General features: G+C 47.4%; 1 protein-coding gene across 23 annotated transcripts in view; it reads left to right on the forward strand.

The window, feature by feature from the left end:
* scrib (scribble planar cell polarity protein) overlaps positions 1 to 19695 on the forward strand; it is a 62332-nt gene that overhangs the window by 38184 nt on the left and 4453 nt on the right. For 6 of the 23 annotated variants that reach the window (XM_070286443.1, XM_070286438.1, XM_070286437.1 and 3 more), the window contains 11 exons: positions 149 to 307; positions 377 to 590; positions 657 to 745; positions 808 to 1080; positions 1146 to 1433; positions 4693 to 6675; positions 10032 to 10197; positions 10553 to 10844; positions 17609 to 18109; positions 18552 to 18687; positions 19026 to 19211. In XM_070286443.1, the coding sequence (XP_070142544.1) occupies positions 149 to 307; positions 377 to 590; positions 657 to 745; positions 808 to 1080; positions 1146 to 1433; positions 4693 to 6675; positions 10032 to 10197; positions 10553 to 10844; positions 17609 to 18109; positions 18552 to 18687; positions 19026 to 19211 (4287 nt within the window). Of the gene's footprint in view, positions 1 to 148; positions 308 to 376; positions 591 to 656; positions 746 to 807; positions 1081 to 1145; positions 1434 to 3002; positions 3030 to 4692; positions 8440 to 10031; positions 10198 to 10552; positions 10845 to 14804; positions 16099 to 17608; positions 18110 to 18551; positions 18688 to 19025; positions 19212 to 19695 lie in introns of those variants that run through there. The other 17 variants (XM_017182222.3, XM_017182227.3, XM_017182233.3 and 14 more) reach the window with 12 other exon arrangements.

Genomic DNA, 19695 nt, shown 5'->3' on the forward strand with positions numbered 1-19695 from the left:
GCTTCCACAGTTTATGTTTCCCTAGAGTTTCTCCTGCCTTTGTTCAGCTGCAATCCAGATTGTTATTTGCCAGCTCTCGAGCCAAGTCCTCGCTAATTTCTCCCTCTCCCTTCTACTCTCTCTCCTCTTTGTTAATTGCAAATCGCAGGAAGTGCTCCTCAGCAAGGCGGAGGGCGAACGTCTGGGCATGCATATCAAGGGCGGCCTGAATGGGCAGCGCGGTAATCCAGCCGATCCCTCCGACGAGGGTGTGTTCGTGTCCAAAATAAACTCGGTTGGAGCGGCCAGACGGGACGGAAGGCTTAAGGTAAGCAGGCACTGCCTTTGGGGAAATTGAATTTAATCGAAACTGAACTTCATTCCCTGCTGCGTTCAGGTGGGCATGCGTCTCCTCGAGGTCAATGGACACTCGCTGCTGGGCGCCTCACACCAGGACGCGGTCAGTGTGCTACGCAACGCCGGCAACGAGATCCAATTGGTGGTCTGCAAAGGCTACGACAAGTCCAACTTAATTCATTCCATTGGCCAGGCCGGCGGCATGAGCACTGGCTTCAACTCGTCTGCATCCTGCAGCGGTGGCAGTCGCCAAGGTAAGGTAATCCCCAGCTTAACGCTTGTACGTCTTTGACTCTTTTCCTTCTCCCCCGCCGACCCAGGCTCGCGTGCCTCGGAGACCGGCTCGGAGCTGAGCCAGAGCCAGAGTATATCCAGTCTGGACCACGACGAGGAGGAGAGGCTGCGACAGGTGAGTGCAGGATTTAAAGAGACGCACGAACAGGTCTTTAAATTCGCCCGACTTCCCTTCAGGACTTTGACGTTTTTGCCTCGCAGAAGCCAGATGCACAGCCAACGAGCCAAACGGGCCTGGCAGCTGCTGCGGCCCTGGTGCACGGCGGAGCCACCTCGCCCACGCCCACACCCACGTCGTTGCCCACGCCAGTGGCATCCGCTGATTTAGCAGCGCCGGACACGCCAGCCGCACAGACCGTGGCGCTCATTCACGCGGAACAGGCTCAGTCCCAGGCCCATGCCCACGCCCAGCTGGCGCCGCTGGGCCAGGAGAAGAGCACCCAGGAGAAGGTGAGTGGACGGTGCACACGACCTTGGTGGGCAGTTTGTGTGAATTGTTTCGCTTTGCAAATTAGGTGCTGGAAATTGTACGCGCGGCTGATGCCTTCACCACCGTGCCACCAAAGTCGCCATCGGAGCACCCCGAACAGGACAAGATACAGAAGACGACGACGGTGGTTATATCGAAGCACACGCTCGACACGAACCCAACTACCCCGACGACGCCGGCAGCCCCCTTAACCATTGGGGCGGCAGAGTCAGCGACCCCGTCGGCATCCGCTCCAGCCCAGGTAGCCGCTGTGGCCGTGCAGACGCAAACGAAGGAGGGAGAAGACGCCGAAGCCGAGGAGCAGGCCCCACAGGTATGTAGCACCTGACTGGATGCACGTCTTCTGTCCTGTCATGGCTTTAACATCTCTCTGTGTGTGTATTTTGTATCCGTAACTTTCGATCTCGCATTCGTTTGTGTTCGTTCCCGGGTACTCGGATACACCCATGTAACCGCTAACACGAACCGACAGTCGCCACCCCAAACTCGAACACAAACTCAAACTCAACCCAAAACCCAGCGCAATCTCTTAACTTGATTTTTGTTTCGCATTCAGCTTGTTATGTGTTTGTGTAACTTCACTAATGCCTTTGTCCTGTCACTGACATTGCGTGTCCCCGTGCGAACGAGTGTATGAGTGTATCACAAAATTTTCAAATATAATTTACGACGAACGAGGCGAAAAAGATGACAAACCGAAAAATACAAAAACAGAACCAGTATCCATCCCCCCATCATCTCACGTAAAACCACAGACAGAGAGGTCACAAAACTCTTGTGATATCTCTGACATGTGATGCCAGTTTCCAGTTTGGAAATTTGCAAACAAATCGCGCAGCATGATAGCACCAAACAGACCATTAAACCCACCCGAAACTGTAACTAAAACCGAAATAATCATCACATATATCTAAATTCCCCACGAAACACTTGTTCATCGATTGCTTTTGTTGCTGCCTTAAAGCCATTTTCTGTTGCATTTGAATTAAAAATGAATCGAGAGAGAAGAAAAAAATCATTGCCTATCTTTGTGGGCCGCTGTGCCACTGGGGCGTATGAGTTATGTGCTGTGCATGTGTGCGATTGTGTCGGGTTGGCTTAGCTTAGAATTGAGCTGCCCTTGGTCTGGAGTGTAGCTGTGTAGTGTAGCTGCTCCCTCGCATTTATTGATATGGCAGCAGACAATTTATTATTTATTAGCATATTGGCTGCTGCTGGTGCTGCTCCTGGCTCCTCCGCTCTGAGCCAGACCATTGTTCTTGTTGAGTTTCATTGTTGTTGTTGTCGTTGTTATTTATGCTACTTTCATATTATATTCATTTCAGTTTGCGTCTTTACTGTTGCTACCTTTTGCCCCTTTTGCGTAGGCGGGGCGGCATTGTTATTATTGTTATTGTTAACATTGATGTTGTTTGTTGTTGTTGTTGATGTTGTTGTGTTTTATATAAGCGGCCGCCTTTGTCGGCTTTAAAGCATGCCCCATTTGAATTTGCATTGAAAGCCACCTGTACCACCTGGCATAAGGGGGGGAGACTGAAATCAGGCATACACAACATGTACTCACTGTATAGATGGCACGTATAATAAATGTAAATGTAAATAATTCAAAAACTGCAGAAAGAAACGAAAATTTCCATTAAAACGTCTCTCTTATCTTCTTCTCGTCCTTGTTCTCTGTTCTTGTTCCCGTTCTCTCTCATCCCCCCCGTAAATTCCCTCAATAATGTGCGCGCTTTTCAACGAATTTGTTGATTTCCTTTCCTCTTATTTTATTTCGTTTTTTTTCTCTCTCAATCATTCTGCAATCTGTTGGTTTGTTTTCCGAATTTCGTATTGTTTTCGGGCCCCCGTTTTTCCGATTTCCCAACCGATTTCATTGCAGCTTACTGCTTAACAAGCGGATGTTTATCAGCATAAGACTGAATATTTAGTTTAAACTGACAGGAAAACAGAATACAAGAGCAACAGGACAGGACACGACTGCTGCTCGCTCGAGTGTCCTGCAGGAGTTGCAATTTATACAGAAAACCTAAGAGGAGGCAAAGCGAGGAGCGTGTTCAAAGGGCCAAGAGTTACTACCAACCGCACTAGGCAGCGTTTACTATCTCCCCCAACCCACTCGAAATTCAATCAAAAAACTAAACGCACTCGACTCGGCAAAACGGTTTCAATGTCTCTCACTAGATCTCAGTCCCTCAGTCTCGACAGCAACCAATTCCCAAAAGGAACAACCACTGAGAACACTCAGCAGCAAAAAGAATAAAGAACGTGTAAATGTATTTATCAAAGCGCAGTTGTCGCCATTTTGCGGCAGAAAGTACTCCACTTATACATATAGTCTTTCGATGTTTATACTATGTGAAACCGAAACCAAAACTGTTTACTATATAGACACTGACACACTCACTACTATATATTACTAAATGTGTAACAACGTGTGGCAAGCACACACAAAAGGTCCAATTATGCAACTGAATAATACTCAAGAGGAGAGGAGATGGAAGAGGAGTCTTGTTATATCACCTTTTGAAAGAGCCAAGCTATTCCTACACTGGGGATATTTTGTTAAAGTATCTACTAAACTGTTACCACAACTGAGCTGTTAAACTGAAATCACACACATTAATAGCAAGGACCTTCTAAAGCTCAAGATGTGTAAGCCATCTAAGCCATTCTAGAGCTTAGAATGTCCTTGCTTCTTACCCATTGATTAGCAGAATTGTTAGTACATTTCCAAGTCGCGTTTGTGTTTCCCCCTCCTTCTAAGGATAGTTAAATTTAAAATTAGCTAAATGGAATTCAAAGTGTGCATTTTTGATGTCAATAAATCTTAATGTATTTGTCGTAAAAAAAAAAACGAAAAAAATCTCTAAAAATGGAGCAAACTTTTAATTGCATTTTCGGGGGAAATTCGGGAGACCACTCTTAGTTTTGCTCTCCCAGAAGTTTCATTCCAAAAAAAGTTTCCTTTGATTTCATTATTTTCCTTTGCCATGATGTGAATCGTCTTAGTGCGTCTCTGTACCCGCTATCTCTCTCTGTATATGTTTTGTATCGCTGCTGTTTCGCCATCATCAAGCACTGCCATCATCGTGTGTCGAGTTCACCAACCCAAAAACCATCAGCGAGCAAATTGGCCAGAAGAGTCGCTGTCGCAGTCGAAGACGCAGTCACTCACCTCATCATCAAGCAGAAAATCACTGGTAATTGGCTAATGGACGCAGGTTGCAAAGAGGAGCACCCAAAAACAAAACAAAAACGAAACCAAATAAAAGCGTACAACTTTTGTGTGTGTCGTTCTAGTGCACCCACCCTTCACCATCGATGCATACTCACTGTTTTAAAAATACTTCCCCAATACTTCAACAATACCCCACAAATAATCATTTCACTCATTAATCACATCAAACTCCACTCAACAATCTTTACCATTAACGCTGCACACCGCAATTTGTGTTCCAAGCTTGTGAGCGATGACGTTGCACCTGAAAATCAAAAAACAAAACACCAAAACTAAAACGATTCTATACCGAACTAAATGAGCAATCCACCAACAATTCAAACTCCATTAGCAACGAGGCACTCAGACACCGGACCGCCTGGCCCCGGGATCTCGCTACTCCTACCAGCAAATGCTGGAGAGCCAGGAGGAAAGCCGAAGCTCAGGAAAATCTGCAGCCAACCAGCAGTCGAAGCCCAAAAAGGCAGAGCCCGTCTACATCATAGATGACGAAGACGAAGACGATGACGATGATGATGATGATGATGAGGCGGACTCCCAGAAGCTAGATGACATTGATGCCATTCAGGAGGAGGACGAGGAAGAGGATACCGAGAGCTCTCCACCCTTTGACCTGCAATCGCCGCCTTCTTATGCAGACACCGATTCCGATTGCTTTGACCGCCGGCGTGGACGCTACACCAGCGACTCGGAGAGTGACTGCCGGCCGTACAAGCCCTCGAGATCGGGACGCAGCACCCCAGAATACGGAGGACATCGCAAGTCCGTGAGCTTCGACCTTAGCGGCGACGAGCGTTCCAGATCGGATTACGAGCGATCCCGCTCCAGGACACCCGATGGTTACACACGCGCTTACGATTCGGAGCAGGACACCCGAGGCAGTGGAAGGAACCGCCTTCCCCGCAAGGGAATCCTGCGGGCCACCAGTCCCTGCTCCATCCAACCAGAGCCCATTGTGCCAGCGGTGGCGCGTATCCGTGACGTGGAGTCACCCAAACTGCAGCGCGTCTCGCGAGCCACTTCACCGGATCCTCCTGGGGAATTGGACCGGGAGAATCCTTTCCGCCATCCCGCAGCCGAGGATGATGAGTACACGAGGATAGCCAAGGCTGTGAGCAGGTCGCCACGCTCACCACGCTCTACCCGGGAGCAGTTCTTCTTTGGCTCCTCGCGATCCAGCGAGGATCTGCTGGAGCAGTCCCAGTCGCAGTCCAGTGGACGCAGCACACCCAACACCGTGATTTCCAAGTCCACCGAGAGCCTGACTGGCACCCGTCCAAAGGTACCGCCGCCCACGGCGCCGAAGCCGCAGCTCAAGAAGGCGGATCTGGTGAGGAACGTGGCGCTGGAGACCTTCCAGGCCAGCGATGTGGGTCAGGGCGACTTTACGGTCTTCGAGCACGACGCCAGCACGAATACGATCCATCCCGTGGAGGCCAAGCTGCCCGTGCGGGTGGTGACCAAGGCGACGACGAAGCCCAGTCGTCCGCGGGAATCGCCACCGCCGCCGCCTGTGAACTATGCCACGTTGCCGAGCAAGGTGCCGGGCACGCCCACTCTGCGGGAGGAGGAGTCGCTGTACATGGAGGCGCTGCCGCCCACACCCTCACAGCTCCGCCCCCATGAGTTCGTGCACGAGAACTCGCCCGACAATATCCTGGTGTCGCCCCAGGAGCACCGCGAGTATCTGCTAAGGGAAAACGAGCTGAGGAACCAGCTGCGAGCGCCCTACGAACCGGCGCCGCCCATTCCGATTGCGAGCAGCGGATATTCGGTAACGAATCCCTTCCTAGATAGTTGCGACACCGACATTGACAGCCTGCCACTGCCACCGCCTCCCAACTACTCACCTCCCGCCCAACAGCAGACGCCAACCAACCACCACCACTACACACGTCATTTGCATGAGCCTCCGCCTCCTCCGGTGTTTCAGTTCCCGTCACCACTAACCGCTAACGCATCCTCGTCTTCATCTTGTTCTTCCAATGCTGCTGCTGCTGCTGCCGCCACTACTAACCGCTTGATGGACTCCTCGCCGCAACAGCTGCTGGTCGCCGGGTCGCCCACAAATATCTTTCCCATGGCCCAGATACTGCCCGTGCAGTATGCCAGTCTGCCGCAACCGCAGCAGCCCAACACGCTCACCCTCAAGTCCGCTTCCCCCTCGGGGTCTGGTACCCCTTCCCCTGCCACTGGCCCCTCTCCCGCCACCACTACCGGGCCCCTTTTTAACCTGGTCCTCGTGCCCGGCGACCAGCTGGGGGGCAACAGCTCCTCGCCGGCCGTGCTCTATCTGCAACCGTCCCAGTTACCGGTGAGTGAATCGAGTGGCAAGCCGAGGCGTAGTGTGCCACCTCCGCCTCCAGCTACCACGACCGTTCCCGCTCCCGTGTCCGTTACCGTTACCTCGCCCACGCCCTCGTACGCGGCCATGAAGTTCCCGACCTTCTCGGAGATACTCAGTCCCGACTCAAATAGCAATTACCAAAACATGACGACGGCGCGCGTTGGCATCTCGAATTCCTCGCTGGCCAACAGCACCAGCTCCTTTTCTGTCAACTCCTCCAGCTCCTCGCTGCTGCTGCCCAAGGCCAGTGGAGGTGGTGGTGTCAACTCTTTCTCCTCCAGTCACGGCTACTATGAGACGGCCGAGGAGATCTACTCGACCATCGAGGAGGAGGCCATCTACAGCAACACCTCGTTCTTTGACTCGCGCCGGAGCAGCGATACTTCGGTGTCGTGCCGGGCCTCCAAGTCGCCCACGCCTCCACCTCTGCCGCCCAAGAGGCCCTTGAAACCGACCAAGCTGCGCATAGCCCCTGCTCCGCCACCGGTGGCCCAGAAACCTCATGGTTTGAGGGGCATGGCCAGTTTTAAGCTGCGCTCCCAGTCGCAGCCGCAGTTGGAGGGGGTTTGGGTGCAGCAACCGGCCACGCCCCGCACTCCGGGCACGCCCACTGGCAAGGAGACAACGGTGTAGGAGTTTCTGCATCCTAAAAACAAGCATTCCAAAACCTGAAAACCTGTAAAACCATCATTGAGTGGGCAGTTTTAACAAACTAATTTTAGTATTAAAATTATTTCTTATTAATTCTTTAAAAAGTGGTAATTAGCTGGCCTGCCATAGCTGTTTAATTTTCCAGGGAATTTCCCAGGATTTTTCCTACCTACCAAAGCGATTCACCTGAGTGTGTGCCTTCCCTTTTTCGTAGCCTTCCAAGTGACTGTGCCTTTAATTGCTCCTAAGCTGACCGCATTGGCAGCTGCTCCCTCTTACTACCTCGTTTTCTCTATCTCTTCCCACGGTGCTCCTTGTCACTGCTCATACATTTTAATTAAATTCTAACACCTTTTTGCCATCAATTAAATGGCCCAGCCCCAGCGATTTTCCCCCGCCACCAATTGTCTGTCTCTCTTTTCGCTTTTCGCCAGCAATTTTCAATATTTTCGCTGCGCACTCTCGCTGGCAATTTAAATTGATTGATTTGTGGGTCGTGTCTGGGCCCCGAACTTGCGCTGCTGCTGCTGCACCTTTCCAGCTAATTAGATGCAACTTTTTGTTGACTTTTGAGACTCCTCCTGCAGCCCCATTAAGCTACCCCTGGTAGCTCGCAAAATTGCAGTTGAAATTGAGCAGCAAGTGGTTGAAGTTTAATGTGCACAGCTCCCTGTCACTCCAGCCACCTGCCTGCCGTTCTGTGCTTCGGCCAAGTTTAATTTGACGTTGATTGAAACAGTTGTCCACCACCTGCAGTTACCACGCCCACTGGGCCATCAATTTTTTTCAGCCATTGCTGGAGCTCCTGCTGTTGCCGCTACCGCCGCCCGTCTTTATTATTGCTTTGTTTTGCCAAAACGAAAAACCAACGAATAAATAAGTATAACGATGAAAAATACCTGAATATAACGATAACGAAAATAACAGAACAGAATAACACACAGAAAATACAATTTTACAATTTATAAAGTTCATTGCTAAGTTGATTTTAATGCTAATTTATTTTATCAAGACAAAGAAGCGAGCTGAACATTTTTAATTGCATACCTTAAGGCAAATAAACATTGCGTATTATTCTTATTTGCGTTCCGTGGTCTCTCTTTCATTTTGTCGTTGTCTTTGTGTAAACAATTCTCCCCAATTGTTTGATGGCCCCCTTAGGCTAGCCCCTCCCCCTGACCTTGGCTCGCTTCTAGCCACCTGTCTAATTGGGCCTTGACCCCAATTACCACCTGAAACTCTAGGCAAAGTGCCACCTTTACCGGTTAGCATGTGGCCAGCCTGGCACCTGGCCAGGCACTGATTTGGCTGGCGAACTGTTACCCCTTTTTATAGGTGTTCTCTTGGGCTTTTATCTTATCGCGGTACTCCATTAATTGCCGCGATAAGGAGTCGTCGTAGTCGTCGCTGTCGCTGTTCATGTATCATCGCCTTATCGCATGTGTCACCACACACGCACCCAAATCTTGGCCACCAACACTGGCTAAATAATTCAATGGCTTATTGGCTTTTAATGCAAGCACACACACACACACACTGAACACACAGGAATCGGGTATCACACACACTGTCTCAACACTTTCATGGCTCAATAAATTCCTATTAGCTGGACTGCTGAGCAGGCCAAAAGGCAGCAGCAGCAGCAACAGCAGCAGCTACTGAGAGCCATCGAGAGCTCTAGACTGATGCTGATAAACCGGCTCTCCGTGTTGCCTCTTCGCATTGACTTTAATTGAAAATCGAAAAATCCGATACGAAATTAATTTCTCTTCTAAAAATACAGCTCAGTTAAGCTCCCTCATTCCCCCATGCACTTGTCGGTGTGCTCTTACCCCCGACTTGGTTTATTTATGAGCTCTCTCTCTCGGACTGGTGTGTGGTGCGGTCCTTGGTCCTGGTCGTGGTCCTTGCTTCTGGCTGGAGGGGTCGAACCCTTGGTCGGTATAAGGTTGCAATTTGTGCAGTTTAACGCTGGCCTTTGCCCTGTTTGCCTTTGTTTTGCCCCGGATTCCATCCCTCCTCCATATCCTGGCTGCCATTTAATGACTTTGTCGTCGTAGTCGCTCGGTGCTCGGCACTAACTATCCACCCGGCTTGGCTTTATCTCGCTACTGTGGCTCATGTTGCCCCAACACGAGGAATTGCATGAAAGCATAAAACCGACAGTACACGACTTTGGGTGATAAATGGCCTGGTCCGGTTGGGTTCCTCCTCTCCACGCAGCTGTAATTTGCGCCCTCTCCAATTCAGTCCACCCTCAAATCCAATCCTAAGCCCCAGCCGACTGTATATTATATGCCCCGAGAGTGCAGAGTCCGTTCTCTTCCGAAAATGTCGGCTTGGTCACTTTATGATTGAGGCAGTGGGCAGACAAACCGAGCCGAACGCCGTTAGTTCCGTCTGCTTTTTAATAAACTTGTGTAGTGTCATCAATTTTCTTTATGGCCATTTTGGATTTTCCAGCTTTCGCTTTTGAAAATTGCAGTTTTTCCCAGTCATTTAATTGAAAATGTGGCAGAGGGAGCGCAACGCAGCGCGAGAGTCATAGCTGCCGGCGGTTATGCTTTATCTGTTTATTGATTTTTTGCTTTGTTAATAAATGGTTGAGTTTTTTTCAGCTGCTGCTGCTGTGTGCGTTGAGTTGCTAACAAAAACGGTTTCCCATTTTCCAGTCAACACCTGCCAGCAGGGATGAGGCAGAGCAACAGGACCAGGAGCTCCGGGAGGCCGCCATCACCACAAAGCCAACACCGAGTAAAGTGCCTAAATCGGTTTCCGATAAAAAACGCTTCTTCGAGTCAGCCATGGAGGATCAACACAAGCCCACACAAAAGACAGGTGAGTAGTGAGTGGTTAGCCAGGGGAAAAGTTTGCCAATGGAACCGCAATTCACGAGTGTCAGGGGGAAGATTGGCATGCACTTTGCCCTAGCTGGTGGTCCTGCCACTTAAATTCCGCTCCCTGTGGCCGCAGCTGTCAATCAGGCCACTTATCTCGCTCCTGCGTTGTGGTTCTCCGTAATTAGAGAGCGTGTTTCTGCCCCGCCATTTGCATGACAAAGTGTGGAGAGCCAGGAACTATGTACATAAGCTGCATTGGATCGCTATTTATTTAATTTCCTTGGCCTAATAGCTACACAGCTTTCTGCAATGATGCTCACACTGATTTCATTTTGCCGCCTTGTTTTTTGCAGACAAAGTTTTCTCATTCCTGTCAAAGGACGAAGTCGAGAAGCTGCGACAGGAGGAGGAGCGCAAGATTGCAACACTGCGCCGTGATAAGAATTCCAGATTATTGGATGCCGCCAACGACAACATTGACAAGGACGATAAGCGCCCAGATAATAGCAAGACCAAAAGCAGCGAGTATGATAATGAAGACAGCGACCAGGAGGAGCAGGATGAGGATGAGCTGGCTGATGCCGTCGACAATGCCACCGCCACCGCCGCCGCTCTGGGGCACTTTGACGAAGCGGAGGACATGAGGTGAGTGCTCGGCGGATGTGCATTGCTCTCATTCCGGATTACTGGTGCTTGCATTATGCGCTTTTTATGTTACATCTGAATGCACAGGCACTACACCCTCACACCCTCACACTTCCGATCAATCAATCAATCACCTCTCACCCTTCACCCTGAGCCATTATGATAACTCATATTCCACACACACCCCACACTATCCACACGGTGTTTGTGCATTTGCTTTCGTATAATCTCTTATCCGAAGCTGCATTTTTTAGTTTTTATTGGTGAAGTTTTCCCTGCTTCCTTTTGGTTTGGTTTGGTTCTGGTGCCGGTTTTCCCCTCTTACAGCTGCTTCAAAAATATATATATGCGTTGCCCTTAAGTTGGTCTCTCATACACACATCACACACACCCTCTACACACACACACATTCCACTCTCTTTACTATCCATGCCACACGAGCGCAGTCAACTGACGGAGCTGCTAATCATCATCGAGACTTAGTGTGTTATTAAATAGGGATAGCGATCTATGGCTGAGAGGTCTTTAATAGTAAGTACACTCCACACACACACAGTACACACAGTACACACTCCCCAGACACATGCATACGATTATAAGCGTGTAAGCCCTAAGCAGTTTAAGTTTTATGTAGCACTTAAGCGCTGTATGGACTCGTAAATCGCAGGCAGACACTCAGCTAAAAAAAAAAAAAAAGAAAAACAGTTGAAAAAAAGTAAAAAATCTCGAGGAGGAGGTGAAGCAAGAAGATGATGGGAAAACATGTTATGGTTCTGGCGCGGAAATCTTTTTAGTACATAGACCAAGCCTGCTGGGCTTGAAATCTCATCTCGGGCATATGATAATCTAGTCCAGACTCCGGAGAGAGAGGCTCCTCCAAAAGTGTAAGTATTTCCGTGCTGCTTAACTTAATTTTTCCCTAACATTGCGTATACGCAACGTAGAGCGGGCCATGCCCCCGGGCCAAGCCAGCTCTCTCTCACCCTTGCCGCTACTCCTCCGCCATACCTCCTTCTATTCCCCGCGGCACAATGCCAGCTGTTTTTACAATTGAATAACTTCATTTGGGCATTTCGCAAATTGCGTTTTGTGCGTTTGCTCGCTCAACTGGGCGGTGCCAGCACGGAGACGCTCCAGGTTGCCGGCAATGGATCGGCAAACGAGCTGGGAGCCAGGAGCCGAGAATCAGAATTCAGGAGCCAGCAGAGAGTCACGCACACGTACGCATAATTTAGTATCCGTCGGGAATCGATGATTTTATGCTAAGTATGCTGCACTGAATTAAGCGGCGGGAATGAATCAGAGTGGCGAGAAACTGGAAAAGCAACTGGGAGACTTCAGTAGAGAGTCCTGTGTACGCGGCCCAAATGATATTTTAATGCCCAAAACAGGCAATTATAATTAGCGCCCCTCTGGGGAGGGTGTAGAGAGGGTAGAGTGAGGGGCGGTGCCCGCTTGATGGGCATGCAACACGTAGCAACGACCATTGTGTGTCAAAAGGCACAACTCGTTGGTGTCTCCCTGCGTTGGTAAACAAACAAAACATGGCAGGGAGGGGAGCCCACAATGGAAGAAAACTAAAAGCTTATGCCAGGTGGTTGTCTCCTGGAGACCTCCTCCTTCTCCTCCTCCTCCCAGTGGCAGCCATTTTGTGCATGGAGCTCTCCTCCGGCGCTTATCAGCCAAGTTTCACACATATGTATGTGCCTGCTCACTCGGCTCGCTTGGTTGAAGGACTCGTCCCCGTTCGCGCTCTCGTTCTCGTCCTCGTTCCAGTGGCTGACTCTAACAATATTATATAATGAGCAACAACAAAGTAATTTAATACAATTTCGCCCCCCAAAGCTGTTGCAGGAAAACATTAAAAAGAGCAGCAGCGCGAGCGTCATCTCCGGGGTTCAAAAGTCGCCGCTCGAATACCCTTATCGGTTCATTAACCCAGCGTTCCACGGCGTTGCTTGACCTTTGTCACAAATTAGCGCTCATCATAACCTGAAGTCTGACTTTGGAATCAACTTGTTATAAGATATGGCAAATAAAAATCAGAAAGAGTGCCGGCTTCCGGTCAGAAAGAGTATGCGAAAAATAGATAAACAAAAGAGCAGAGGACATACAAGAAAATATATGTGTGTGTACACGTATGACAACAGCAGATATCGCATGGCATGACAACCAGTTGCAGGACATTTAAGGACTCTCGCTTTGTCCCCAGTGTTTGCGAATGAAATTTACTCGAAGGCTGGCTGGGCTATGAAAATATGGCAAGGATAGCTAATTTCACACGAGCACTTATGTACATTCCATTACGAAGAAACCTTTTAATGGGTTTTCAAAGGAAATAAACGATTTCCTTTATCTCTCTAACGTTGTTGTTCCAACCTTAAACGCATAAATCAAGTCGGCAAAAACTAATCATTATTTTTGGGACAAATTTGGGAATAAATAACCCATGACTTCATAGGTGGGCCTAGAGAATTCTGCGCAATTTCCACGCCAAGCCAGGCCACGCCACGACTGGTTGTCAACTTGGCCGAAAGAAAACCTTGAAGTCGAATTGGCTCAGCTGCCAAAAAGTTGGGGAACGACCTGGCCCGCACATCCCGCTCTATCCCCCGCCTGGCAGCTGGCTTTACAACTTTACATGCATAATATAATAAATTGAAATGTGTGTTATTATGTTGCTCCGGCCCGTAGCCTTGGAATTCATAACGAGGAAAAGAAGATAAACATGTTAATAACCTTGTAATAAATTTCTAGCAAGAATTTCTACTAGTTCAGCCCGCCCGCCGTTCTTCTTTCCTGTTCTTGTTTATATTTTTTTCCATGCATAAATTTTGTGCAAAAAAAAAAAAGAAATAGAAATATAAAGAAGAAAACGAGAGGAAGACATGTAGAAAAACCCATATCAAATTAGCCGGCAAGGCAGTGTTCTCCAAACTATTTGTATTTATATTCAAATTAAACTCGTCTAAATCTATAAAAGTTGTGAAACACAAAAGGCTCGCCAGATCCGTGTTTATGAATTTGATTTTTCTATTTTTTTGGCGACTTTAAATTGGCTTCCGTGACGACAAAGAGACGCGTCGGCAAAACTTATTAAACGAATTCTTAGCCGTGCATTAATCGTCTAATTTATTGTTTGATAATTTATGAACTATTATTAGTTGGTCTCTGCTGGTGACGATGACTCCCGCGCTCTCGCTTTCAATTGGAATTGGATTTGGCCTGGCCTGGCGGTTGCTGTTGACCCTGAAATTTTGGCAGCGACAAGACAATTGGTGGTCAGTGGACGGCTGTTGTTTTTTTCGGTTTCTTCTCTTTTGGTTTTTTGGTTTTTCGGTTTTTATATTAAATTTTTTTTTTTACATTTAAATGTATATGTTTGCGGCCGTTTGCTTCTTGGACGGTTTTTGTGATTTTATGCAGATGAAAATATTTATGTTTTGTTGATTGCGCATAAATTAATTTATATTTTATGGCGTTGGCGCTTCGTTCGTTCCTCAAATGGATCGCGTCCGCTCAGCTCCACTACCCCTCTGCCCTGTCCCCGGCGTATGCAAATCGGAGTGGCGCTGTGTCTGTGTCTGAGATATAAAAGCATAATTTGACCTTAAGCTAAAAATGAGGGCGTTAATGATGTTTTTTGTTTTCCATTTCTCAGCCGCAGTCCAAGTCTCAGTCTCAGTCTATTTTATTCTTTTTTTTTGTGTCTCCATAGTATGCGTTTTATTTTCGCTTGATTGTTGTTTTGTTTTGGTCACATAAATATTAATTACAGTCCGTGGAAAAGCCCGCAGTAGACAGAACCAAACCAAGGGAAGCCAGGGGGAACTACTCTCCTGGCCACATTGTGTTTATTATTTTGCAATTAGCACAAGTCTCTCTCCCACCCAGTGCACCTTTTTTAATTGTACACCACAAAAACTTTTTGTTTCTGCTTTTCCCAAACCACTTTTGCAGGAATCCACTCGAAGAAATTGAAGCAGTATTTAGAAGTTAAACTAAACTAAGCTCTGACACCCTCACACTACACAAGTTGTGCGAATGTGACACGTTTATTAACCATAGCTTTAAGTGTAACCTACTCTATATATACTTGAGAAACTATGTAAAGTATGTATTTCGAGCGAGACTTTTTCCCGAGCATAAGTTACTACTACTAAAGCAGTAAAGCAACTAATCTACGATATAAAGTCATTTTTATACTGCGACACGAAAACTTTTTATACCCGTAACATGTTAACGCTGAAACGTGAACTTTATAGAGTGACAACTACCATGGACTACGACTCCAGCCACGCCCACACCCACTCCCACTTCCCCCTACACCTGACAGGGCTAAGCATGGTGTTAATGCCACATGCTTCTCCGACTCTTCCTTTTTTTTTGCATTTTATTAGCCTAATTATTTCTCTCTTTTCAAATTGCCCAACTTTTTGAACAACACCGAAACCAACAACTAGTCTGTCTGAGTTGGCAACACTTGAAATTTTTCAGTACACCTCCTGCACCCTCACACACCTGCAGCACTTCTAGACCCCCTCAGCACACACACACACACTAGATACACACCTCCTAACACCCACAGTGCCTTGTGTGTGCGGCGCTTTGTTGCTTGCATAATTTATATGCATTTTGCATTTCTGAAATGTTTGTTATTAAAAATAATGATTTTTGGAGCAGGACAAGAAGTCTCATTAGTTTCGGTTCACCTCCCCGCCACCTCGTTGTCCCTTTTGTAAACGATTTTTTAATTGCCATAGATAAATGTGTGTGTGGATAGAGTCACGCGAGGGTCATTGTCTCGGTTTAATGTCGATTTATCGCCATTGCGATTGAAATTCCCGACTCGCCATGCTTGTTAATAGATTACCATAAAAAATGAAACTTACAGGGACTCTCTAGGTGTTTTCATTAAACAAAAATTAAAAGTAAAAGTATAATAAAGTTAGCAAGTTCCTGGACTTTAAGTTGGCATTTCCAAGAGCATCTTTTTTATCCTAGCAAATATACGTTTATTCCTAAAATGTCCTGCAAGTTAAGTTTACACAACAACAAACCATGTTACCATTCTCGATATATATTTTATAAATATTTATATATGTTAAACATAAGAACTGCTTAACCATGTATTACATAATATTAATGACTACGGTTATGGACTCACAGCATTATCATTACCATTATATTAACCACACACAACACACACACTCACACACGTATTTGTCATCGAATTGTGCCATACCTATTTATATATTTATGTAACTTTGTTATTTTGCATATACAGAAAAAAAGTACAATTTTATTAAACTCTAGAAATAAAGGCGAATGATTCAAATTAGCTTTATGGCAATTTATTTATTTATCGTACCAATCACCATATTTGCATAATTGCTTAACTCTTACCAACTTTCAAGCACTCTTCTTCGGTTGTGGTTTCTGCATCATTCACCTCTGAACTCTGACCCCTGACCCCCCGCTAACCATCTCTCTGTTGCCGACGTTTATGGGTAGCGTTTTGATTATTCCGAGTGGGGGAGAGCCTCATTATGAGCGGGTGAACCCAGCAATTAGCAATTGAAAGACGAAAAACAATCATTTAGAACGTAAAAAAGTCTAAGGGGGGGTAAATCTGTCAATTGCAAAAGTTGAACGCGCCGGAATACTTTCGCTTCGCTTCGGTCGGGTCCCCGGCCAGGACCCGCCAGGATTATTGTAGCGGCGCGCTCGAGTGCCCGGCCAGAGTTCATTTAAAAGTCGAGAGGACAAATGAATGAATAAAAGGAGCCAAAGAAATGAGCAAGGAAAGAATCATGAGAATATTGTAAGTGCAATTCCCTGGGTCAGGAGCTTGGCGCACTTAGCCCCGTCCTGGACCTCTTTGCCCCTAGTTGGCTCCTTGATTCCGCTCCTCGGGCACGACATTTGCGTAGGTAGCCACACTGGCAAGGAGTGTTTCAGCCGAAAAGTTTCGCTCTCGCTCCTTTTCCCAAGGATCTAGGCATCCTAGAAGCCCCGGCGGCGCTCAAATTGAAAAACATAAATCACTCAAGCAGAAGTTGCTGCCAGCGACTTAGTAGTTGCTCGGGCTTTGTGTGAATAATTTCGCATTAAAGTTAAATTGAAAGTGTGTAGCAATTTGTTAAAGACAAAAGTCAGTTGGCAGGACAAAAAAACTGAGAAAGGAACCTGAATGGATAGGCCAAATAGTTGCCAGTTGAAATCCCCTGGCAAATAGTTTCATGTCGCTTTATTTTCAAATTAATTTTGCATACTGCTTTTTCTCCCTGGCATCTCATGTACACGTAGTTATGTAGGGCAAAAAGGGGCACCCTGCTCCTACCAAGTTTTACGACTCCGCAGACACTCTGGTGGCTGCTGCCTCGGCTAATCTCCAGCTGCCATGTTATTGCACTTGTTGGCGAAAGTTTTTCAAAAAGTGATTTTGTCCGGGTTTGGGACTTTGGCTGGAAACTTTGCAGTATGTTTCTTGGTTTTAATTACAACAAATTCGACTTGTTATGCCAAAGTTGGCTGGCTGAGTGAGCGTCAGGGCACTAAGGGAACTCTCCGGCACGTACGTACATGTGTGACTAAAAGACTAAAAGAAATTAACGACATTGTGTTTGTAACTGCTCATATCACGTGCTAACCGCATCTCACCGAATTCCCCTTTGGCTTTGACAACGCAAATTATTTTGATTAAATGTGTGTTTTACTTTGCACAATTCGAACACGAAACAACTCTCAAAAAATTATGACAGAACCGCACAAAGTCTGGCGACGACACCCACAACGCCGCCGTCGCCGCACGCCCCCAGCAAAATACCCAAGCAGAAGCAGCAGCAACGGAAGCCGGAGCTTCCGAAGGCGAAGCCCTCGCTGATTCTTGATCCTCCCAAGCCCTCGCTGCTGCCCAAGCCAAAGGTCAAGGTTGTCATACCGCCCGCCCTGCAGCAGCGTCTCAAGCAGCAGCAGAAGGAGCAGCAGGAGGAGCCCACCATACCGGAAGAGCAGCTACAAGAGCCTCAGCTGGAACCTGAGCCTCAGCCTGAGCCCGAGCCTGAGACCGAGCACTCGCCCACTGCCGGTGGCAGTCGCATCCCCATAAGAACCCTGAAAGCCGAACGCCGCGCCCTGGCCGCGGCTGCTCGCCAATCCGGTCTCAGTGTGGAGGATTATCTCCGGCAGCTGGAGGCGGCAGACTCGGAGCAATCGCCCACCTCGCCCACCACGCCCACCGGCAAGAGCCGGGCCATGATTAAGTAAGTTGAATGCGTGACGGTCAAGGAGTTGACATGCGTGCGGGCTCCAAGCCCTGGAAAGGTTACAGGTCAAGTGTTGGATTCCGAATCGGAGCATCGCCGTGGGCCTTCACAAGGCGTGTAAATGCCAATTGGGTGGGCCCTGTTGGGGGGAGAACTGTAAAGAACACCCACGACTACAACAACACTCACTGAATGCACCCACTCACGCGAGGCAAGCGAGGCTCTCGATGTATTTCTATGTATATCTCTATGTCGATTGGAACACCTTCTACATCTCTCTGTTTTTAGTTAGCGGTGTCTGTCCTAGCCACACCCACTCTCTGTCTCTCCCTCTCTGTATATACAATTCTTGTAATTAGTTTTGCTTAAGCTGAAGCCGAGTCCCACTTCTTCCTTGCAAAATATGATTTCTAACTTAACTCTCTCCCACCCCCCTTAGTGCCGAGAAGCGCGCATCCTGGCGGGCAGCTCGCCTGCGGTCGCTGGAGCAGGGCGCCGTGGAGGCCCAGGATGTGATCAAGAACATGCGCAAGATGACCGACGATCTGATCACCCACGAGGCCAAGGCCAGCGAGGTAAGTGTTCGGAGCCTTGGAGCACTAACCCACCCCCCAAACCATAGCCAATCCCAAGCCATATCCATTAACAAGCGCCTGATGGAGCCTGGAGGAGTGGCCCAAACTACTTGCCTGCGAACATAACCAATCCAAGACAAAAAACAAGAGCAAAGAACCCACATAGCCACATGGTTTGCTTAACTAACTAACTAACTTTTAAGGATCGCGATCGAGAGAGCGGTATATGCTGAATGTGACCCTGAATGCGAATTGGATGCCCCCAAATCCCTAACTCCTATTTTTCACTCTCCCTATAACTCTGTTTCTGTATCTTTCTCCCTCTTGTTACTAATCAGGCTCAGCCGAAAATAGTCTTTCCCAAAATTGCCATTAAGTCGAGCGACGGCCCAGTCATTGTGCGCGAACGCGAGAAAATACTCGATGAGAAGATTGTGCGACGCACTGAGGAGGTGCCCTGCCCCATAACGGGGCGACCTCAACTGCGCACCGTCGAGTACATTGAGAAAATCATCGAGACGGAGGTTAGCCCATCAACAAAATCAATTAAAATTCCAAAATCAGCAATCACTTTGTACTGTTATTAGAGCTGTTAAAATATCGAAAGAAATATCAATATATCGAATTTTAGTTATCAAATTTCTACACCATGTTGTAAAATATATCGAAAAGGTAGTAGTTTTGAGGAACTAATTAATTGAGGAATTAATTTTGTTTACTTCTTTTGATATAAAATCACCATTACAATTATTCTTCTTGAATACATTTTTGTTATAATATAAATTTATCGAATATATCGCCTCAAAATGCTTAAAATATTAAATATAAATCGATATTTTGACAGCTCCAACTGTTACCCATTATTGTTACTGTATTATATATCAATTGGCACCGTTTCGAGTTTCGTTTAGACAGCGTTTTGGACACATTACACCCCCTTAATTTTCGGTTTCTGTTGCCGCCTCGTAAAGCGTTAAGCGTTACGCATTAAGCGTCTGTGTATTGTAG

This window comes from Drosophila kikkawai, chromosome 3R (assembly GCF_030179895.1).
Source record: "Drosophila kikkawai strain 14028-0561.14 chromosome 3R, DkikHiC1v2, whole genome shotgun sequence".
NCBI classification, from domain to species: Eukaryota; Metazoa; Arthropoda; class Insecta; order Diptera; family Drosophilidae; genus Drosophila; species Drosophila kikkawai.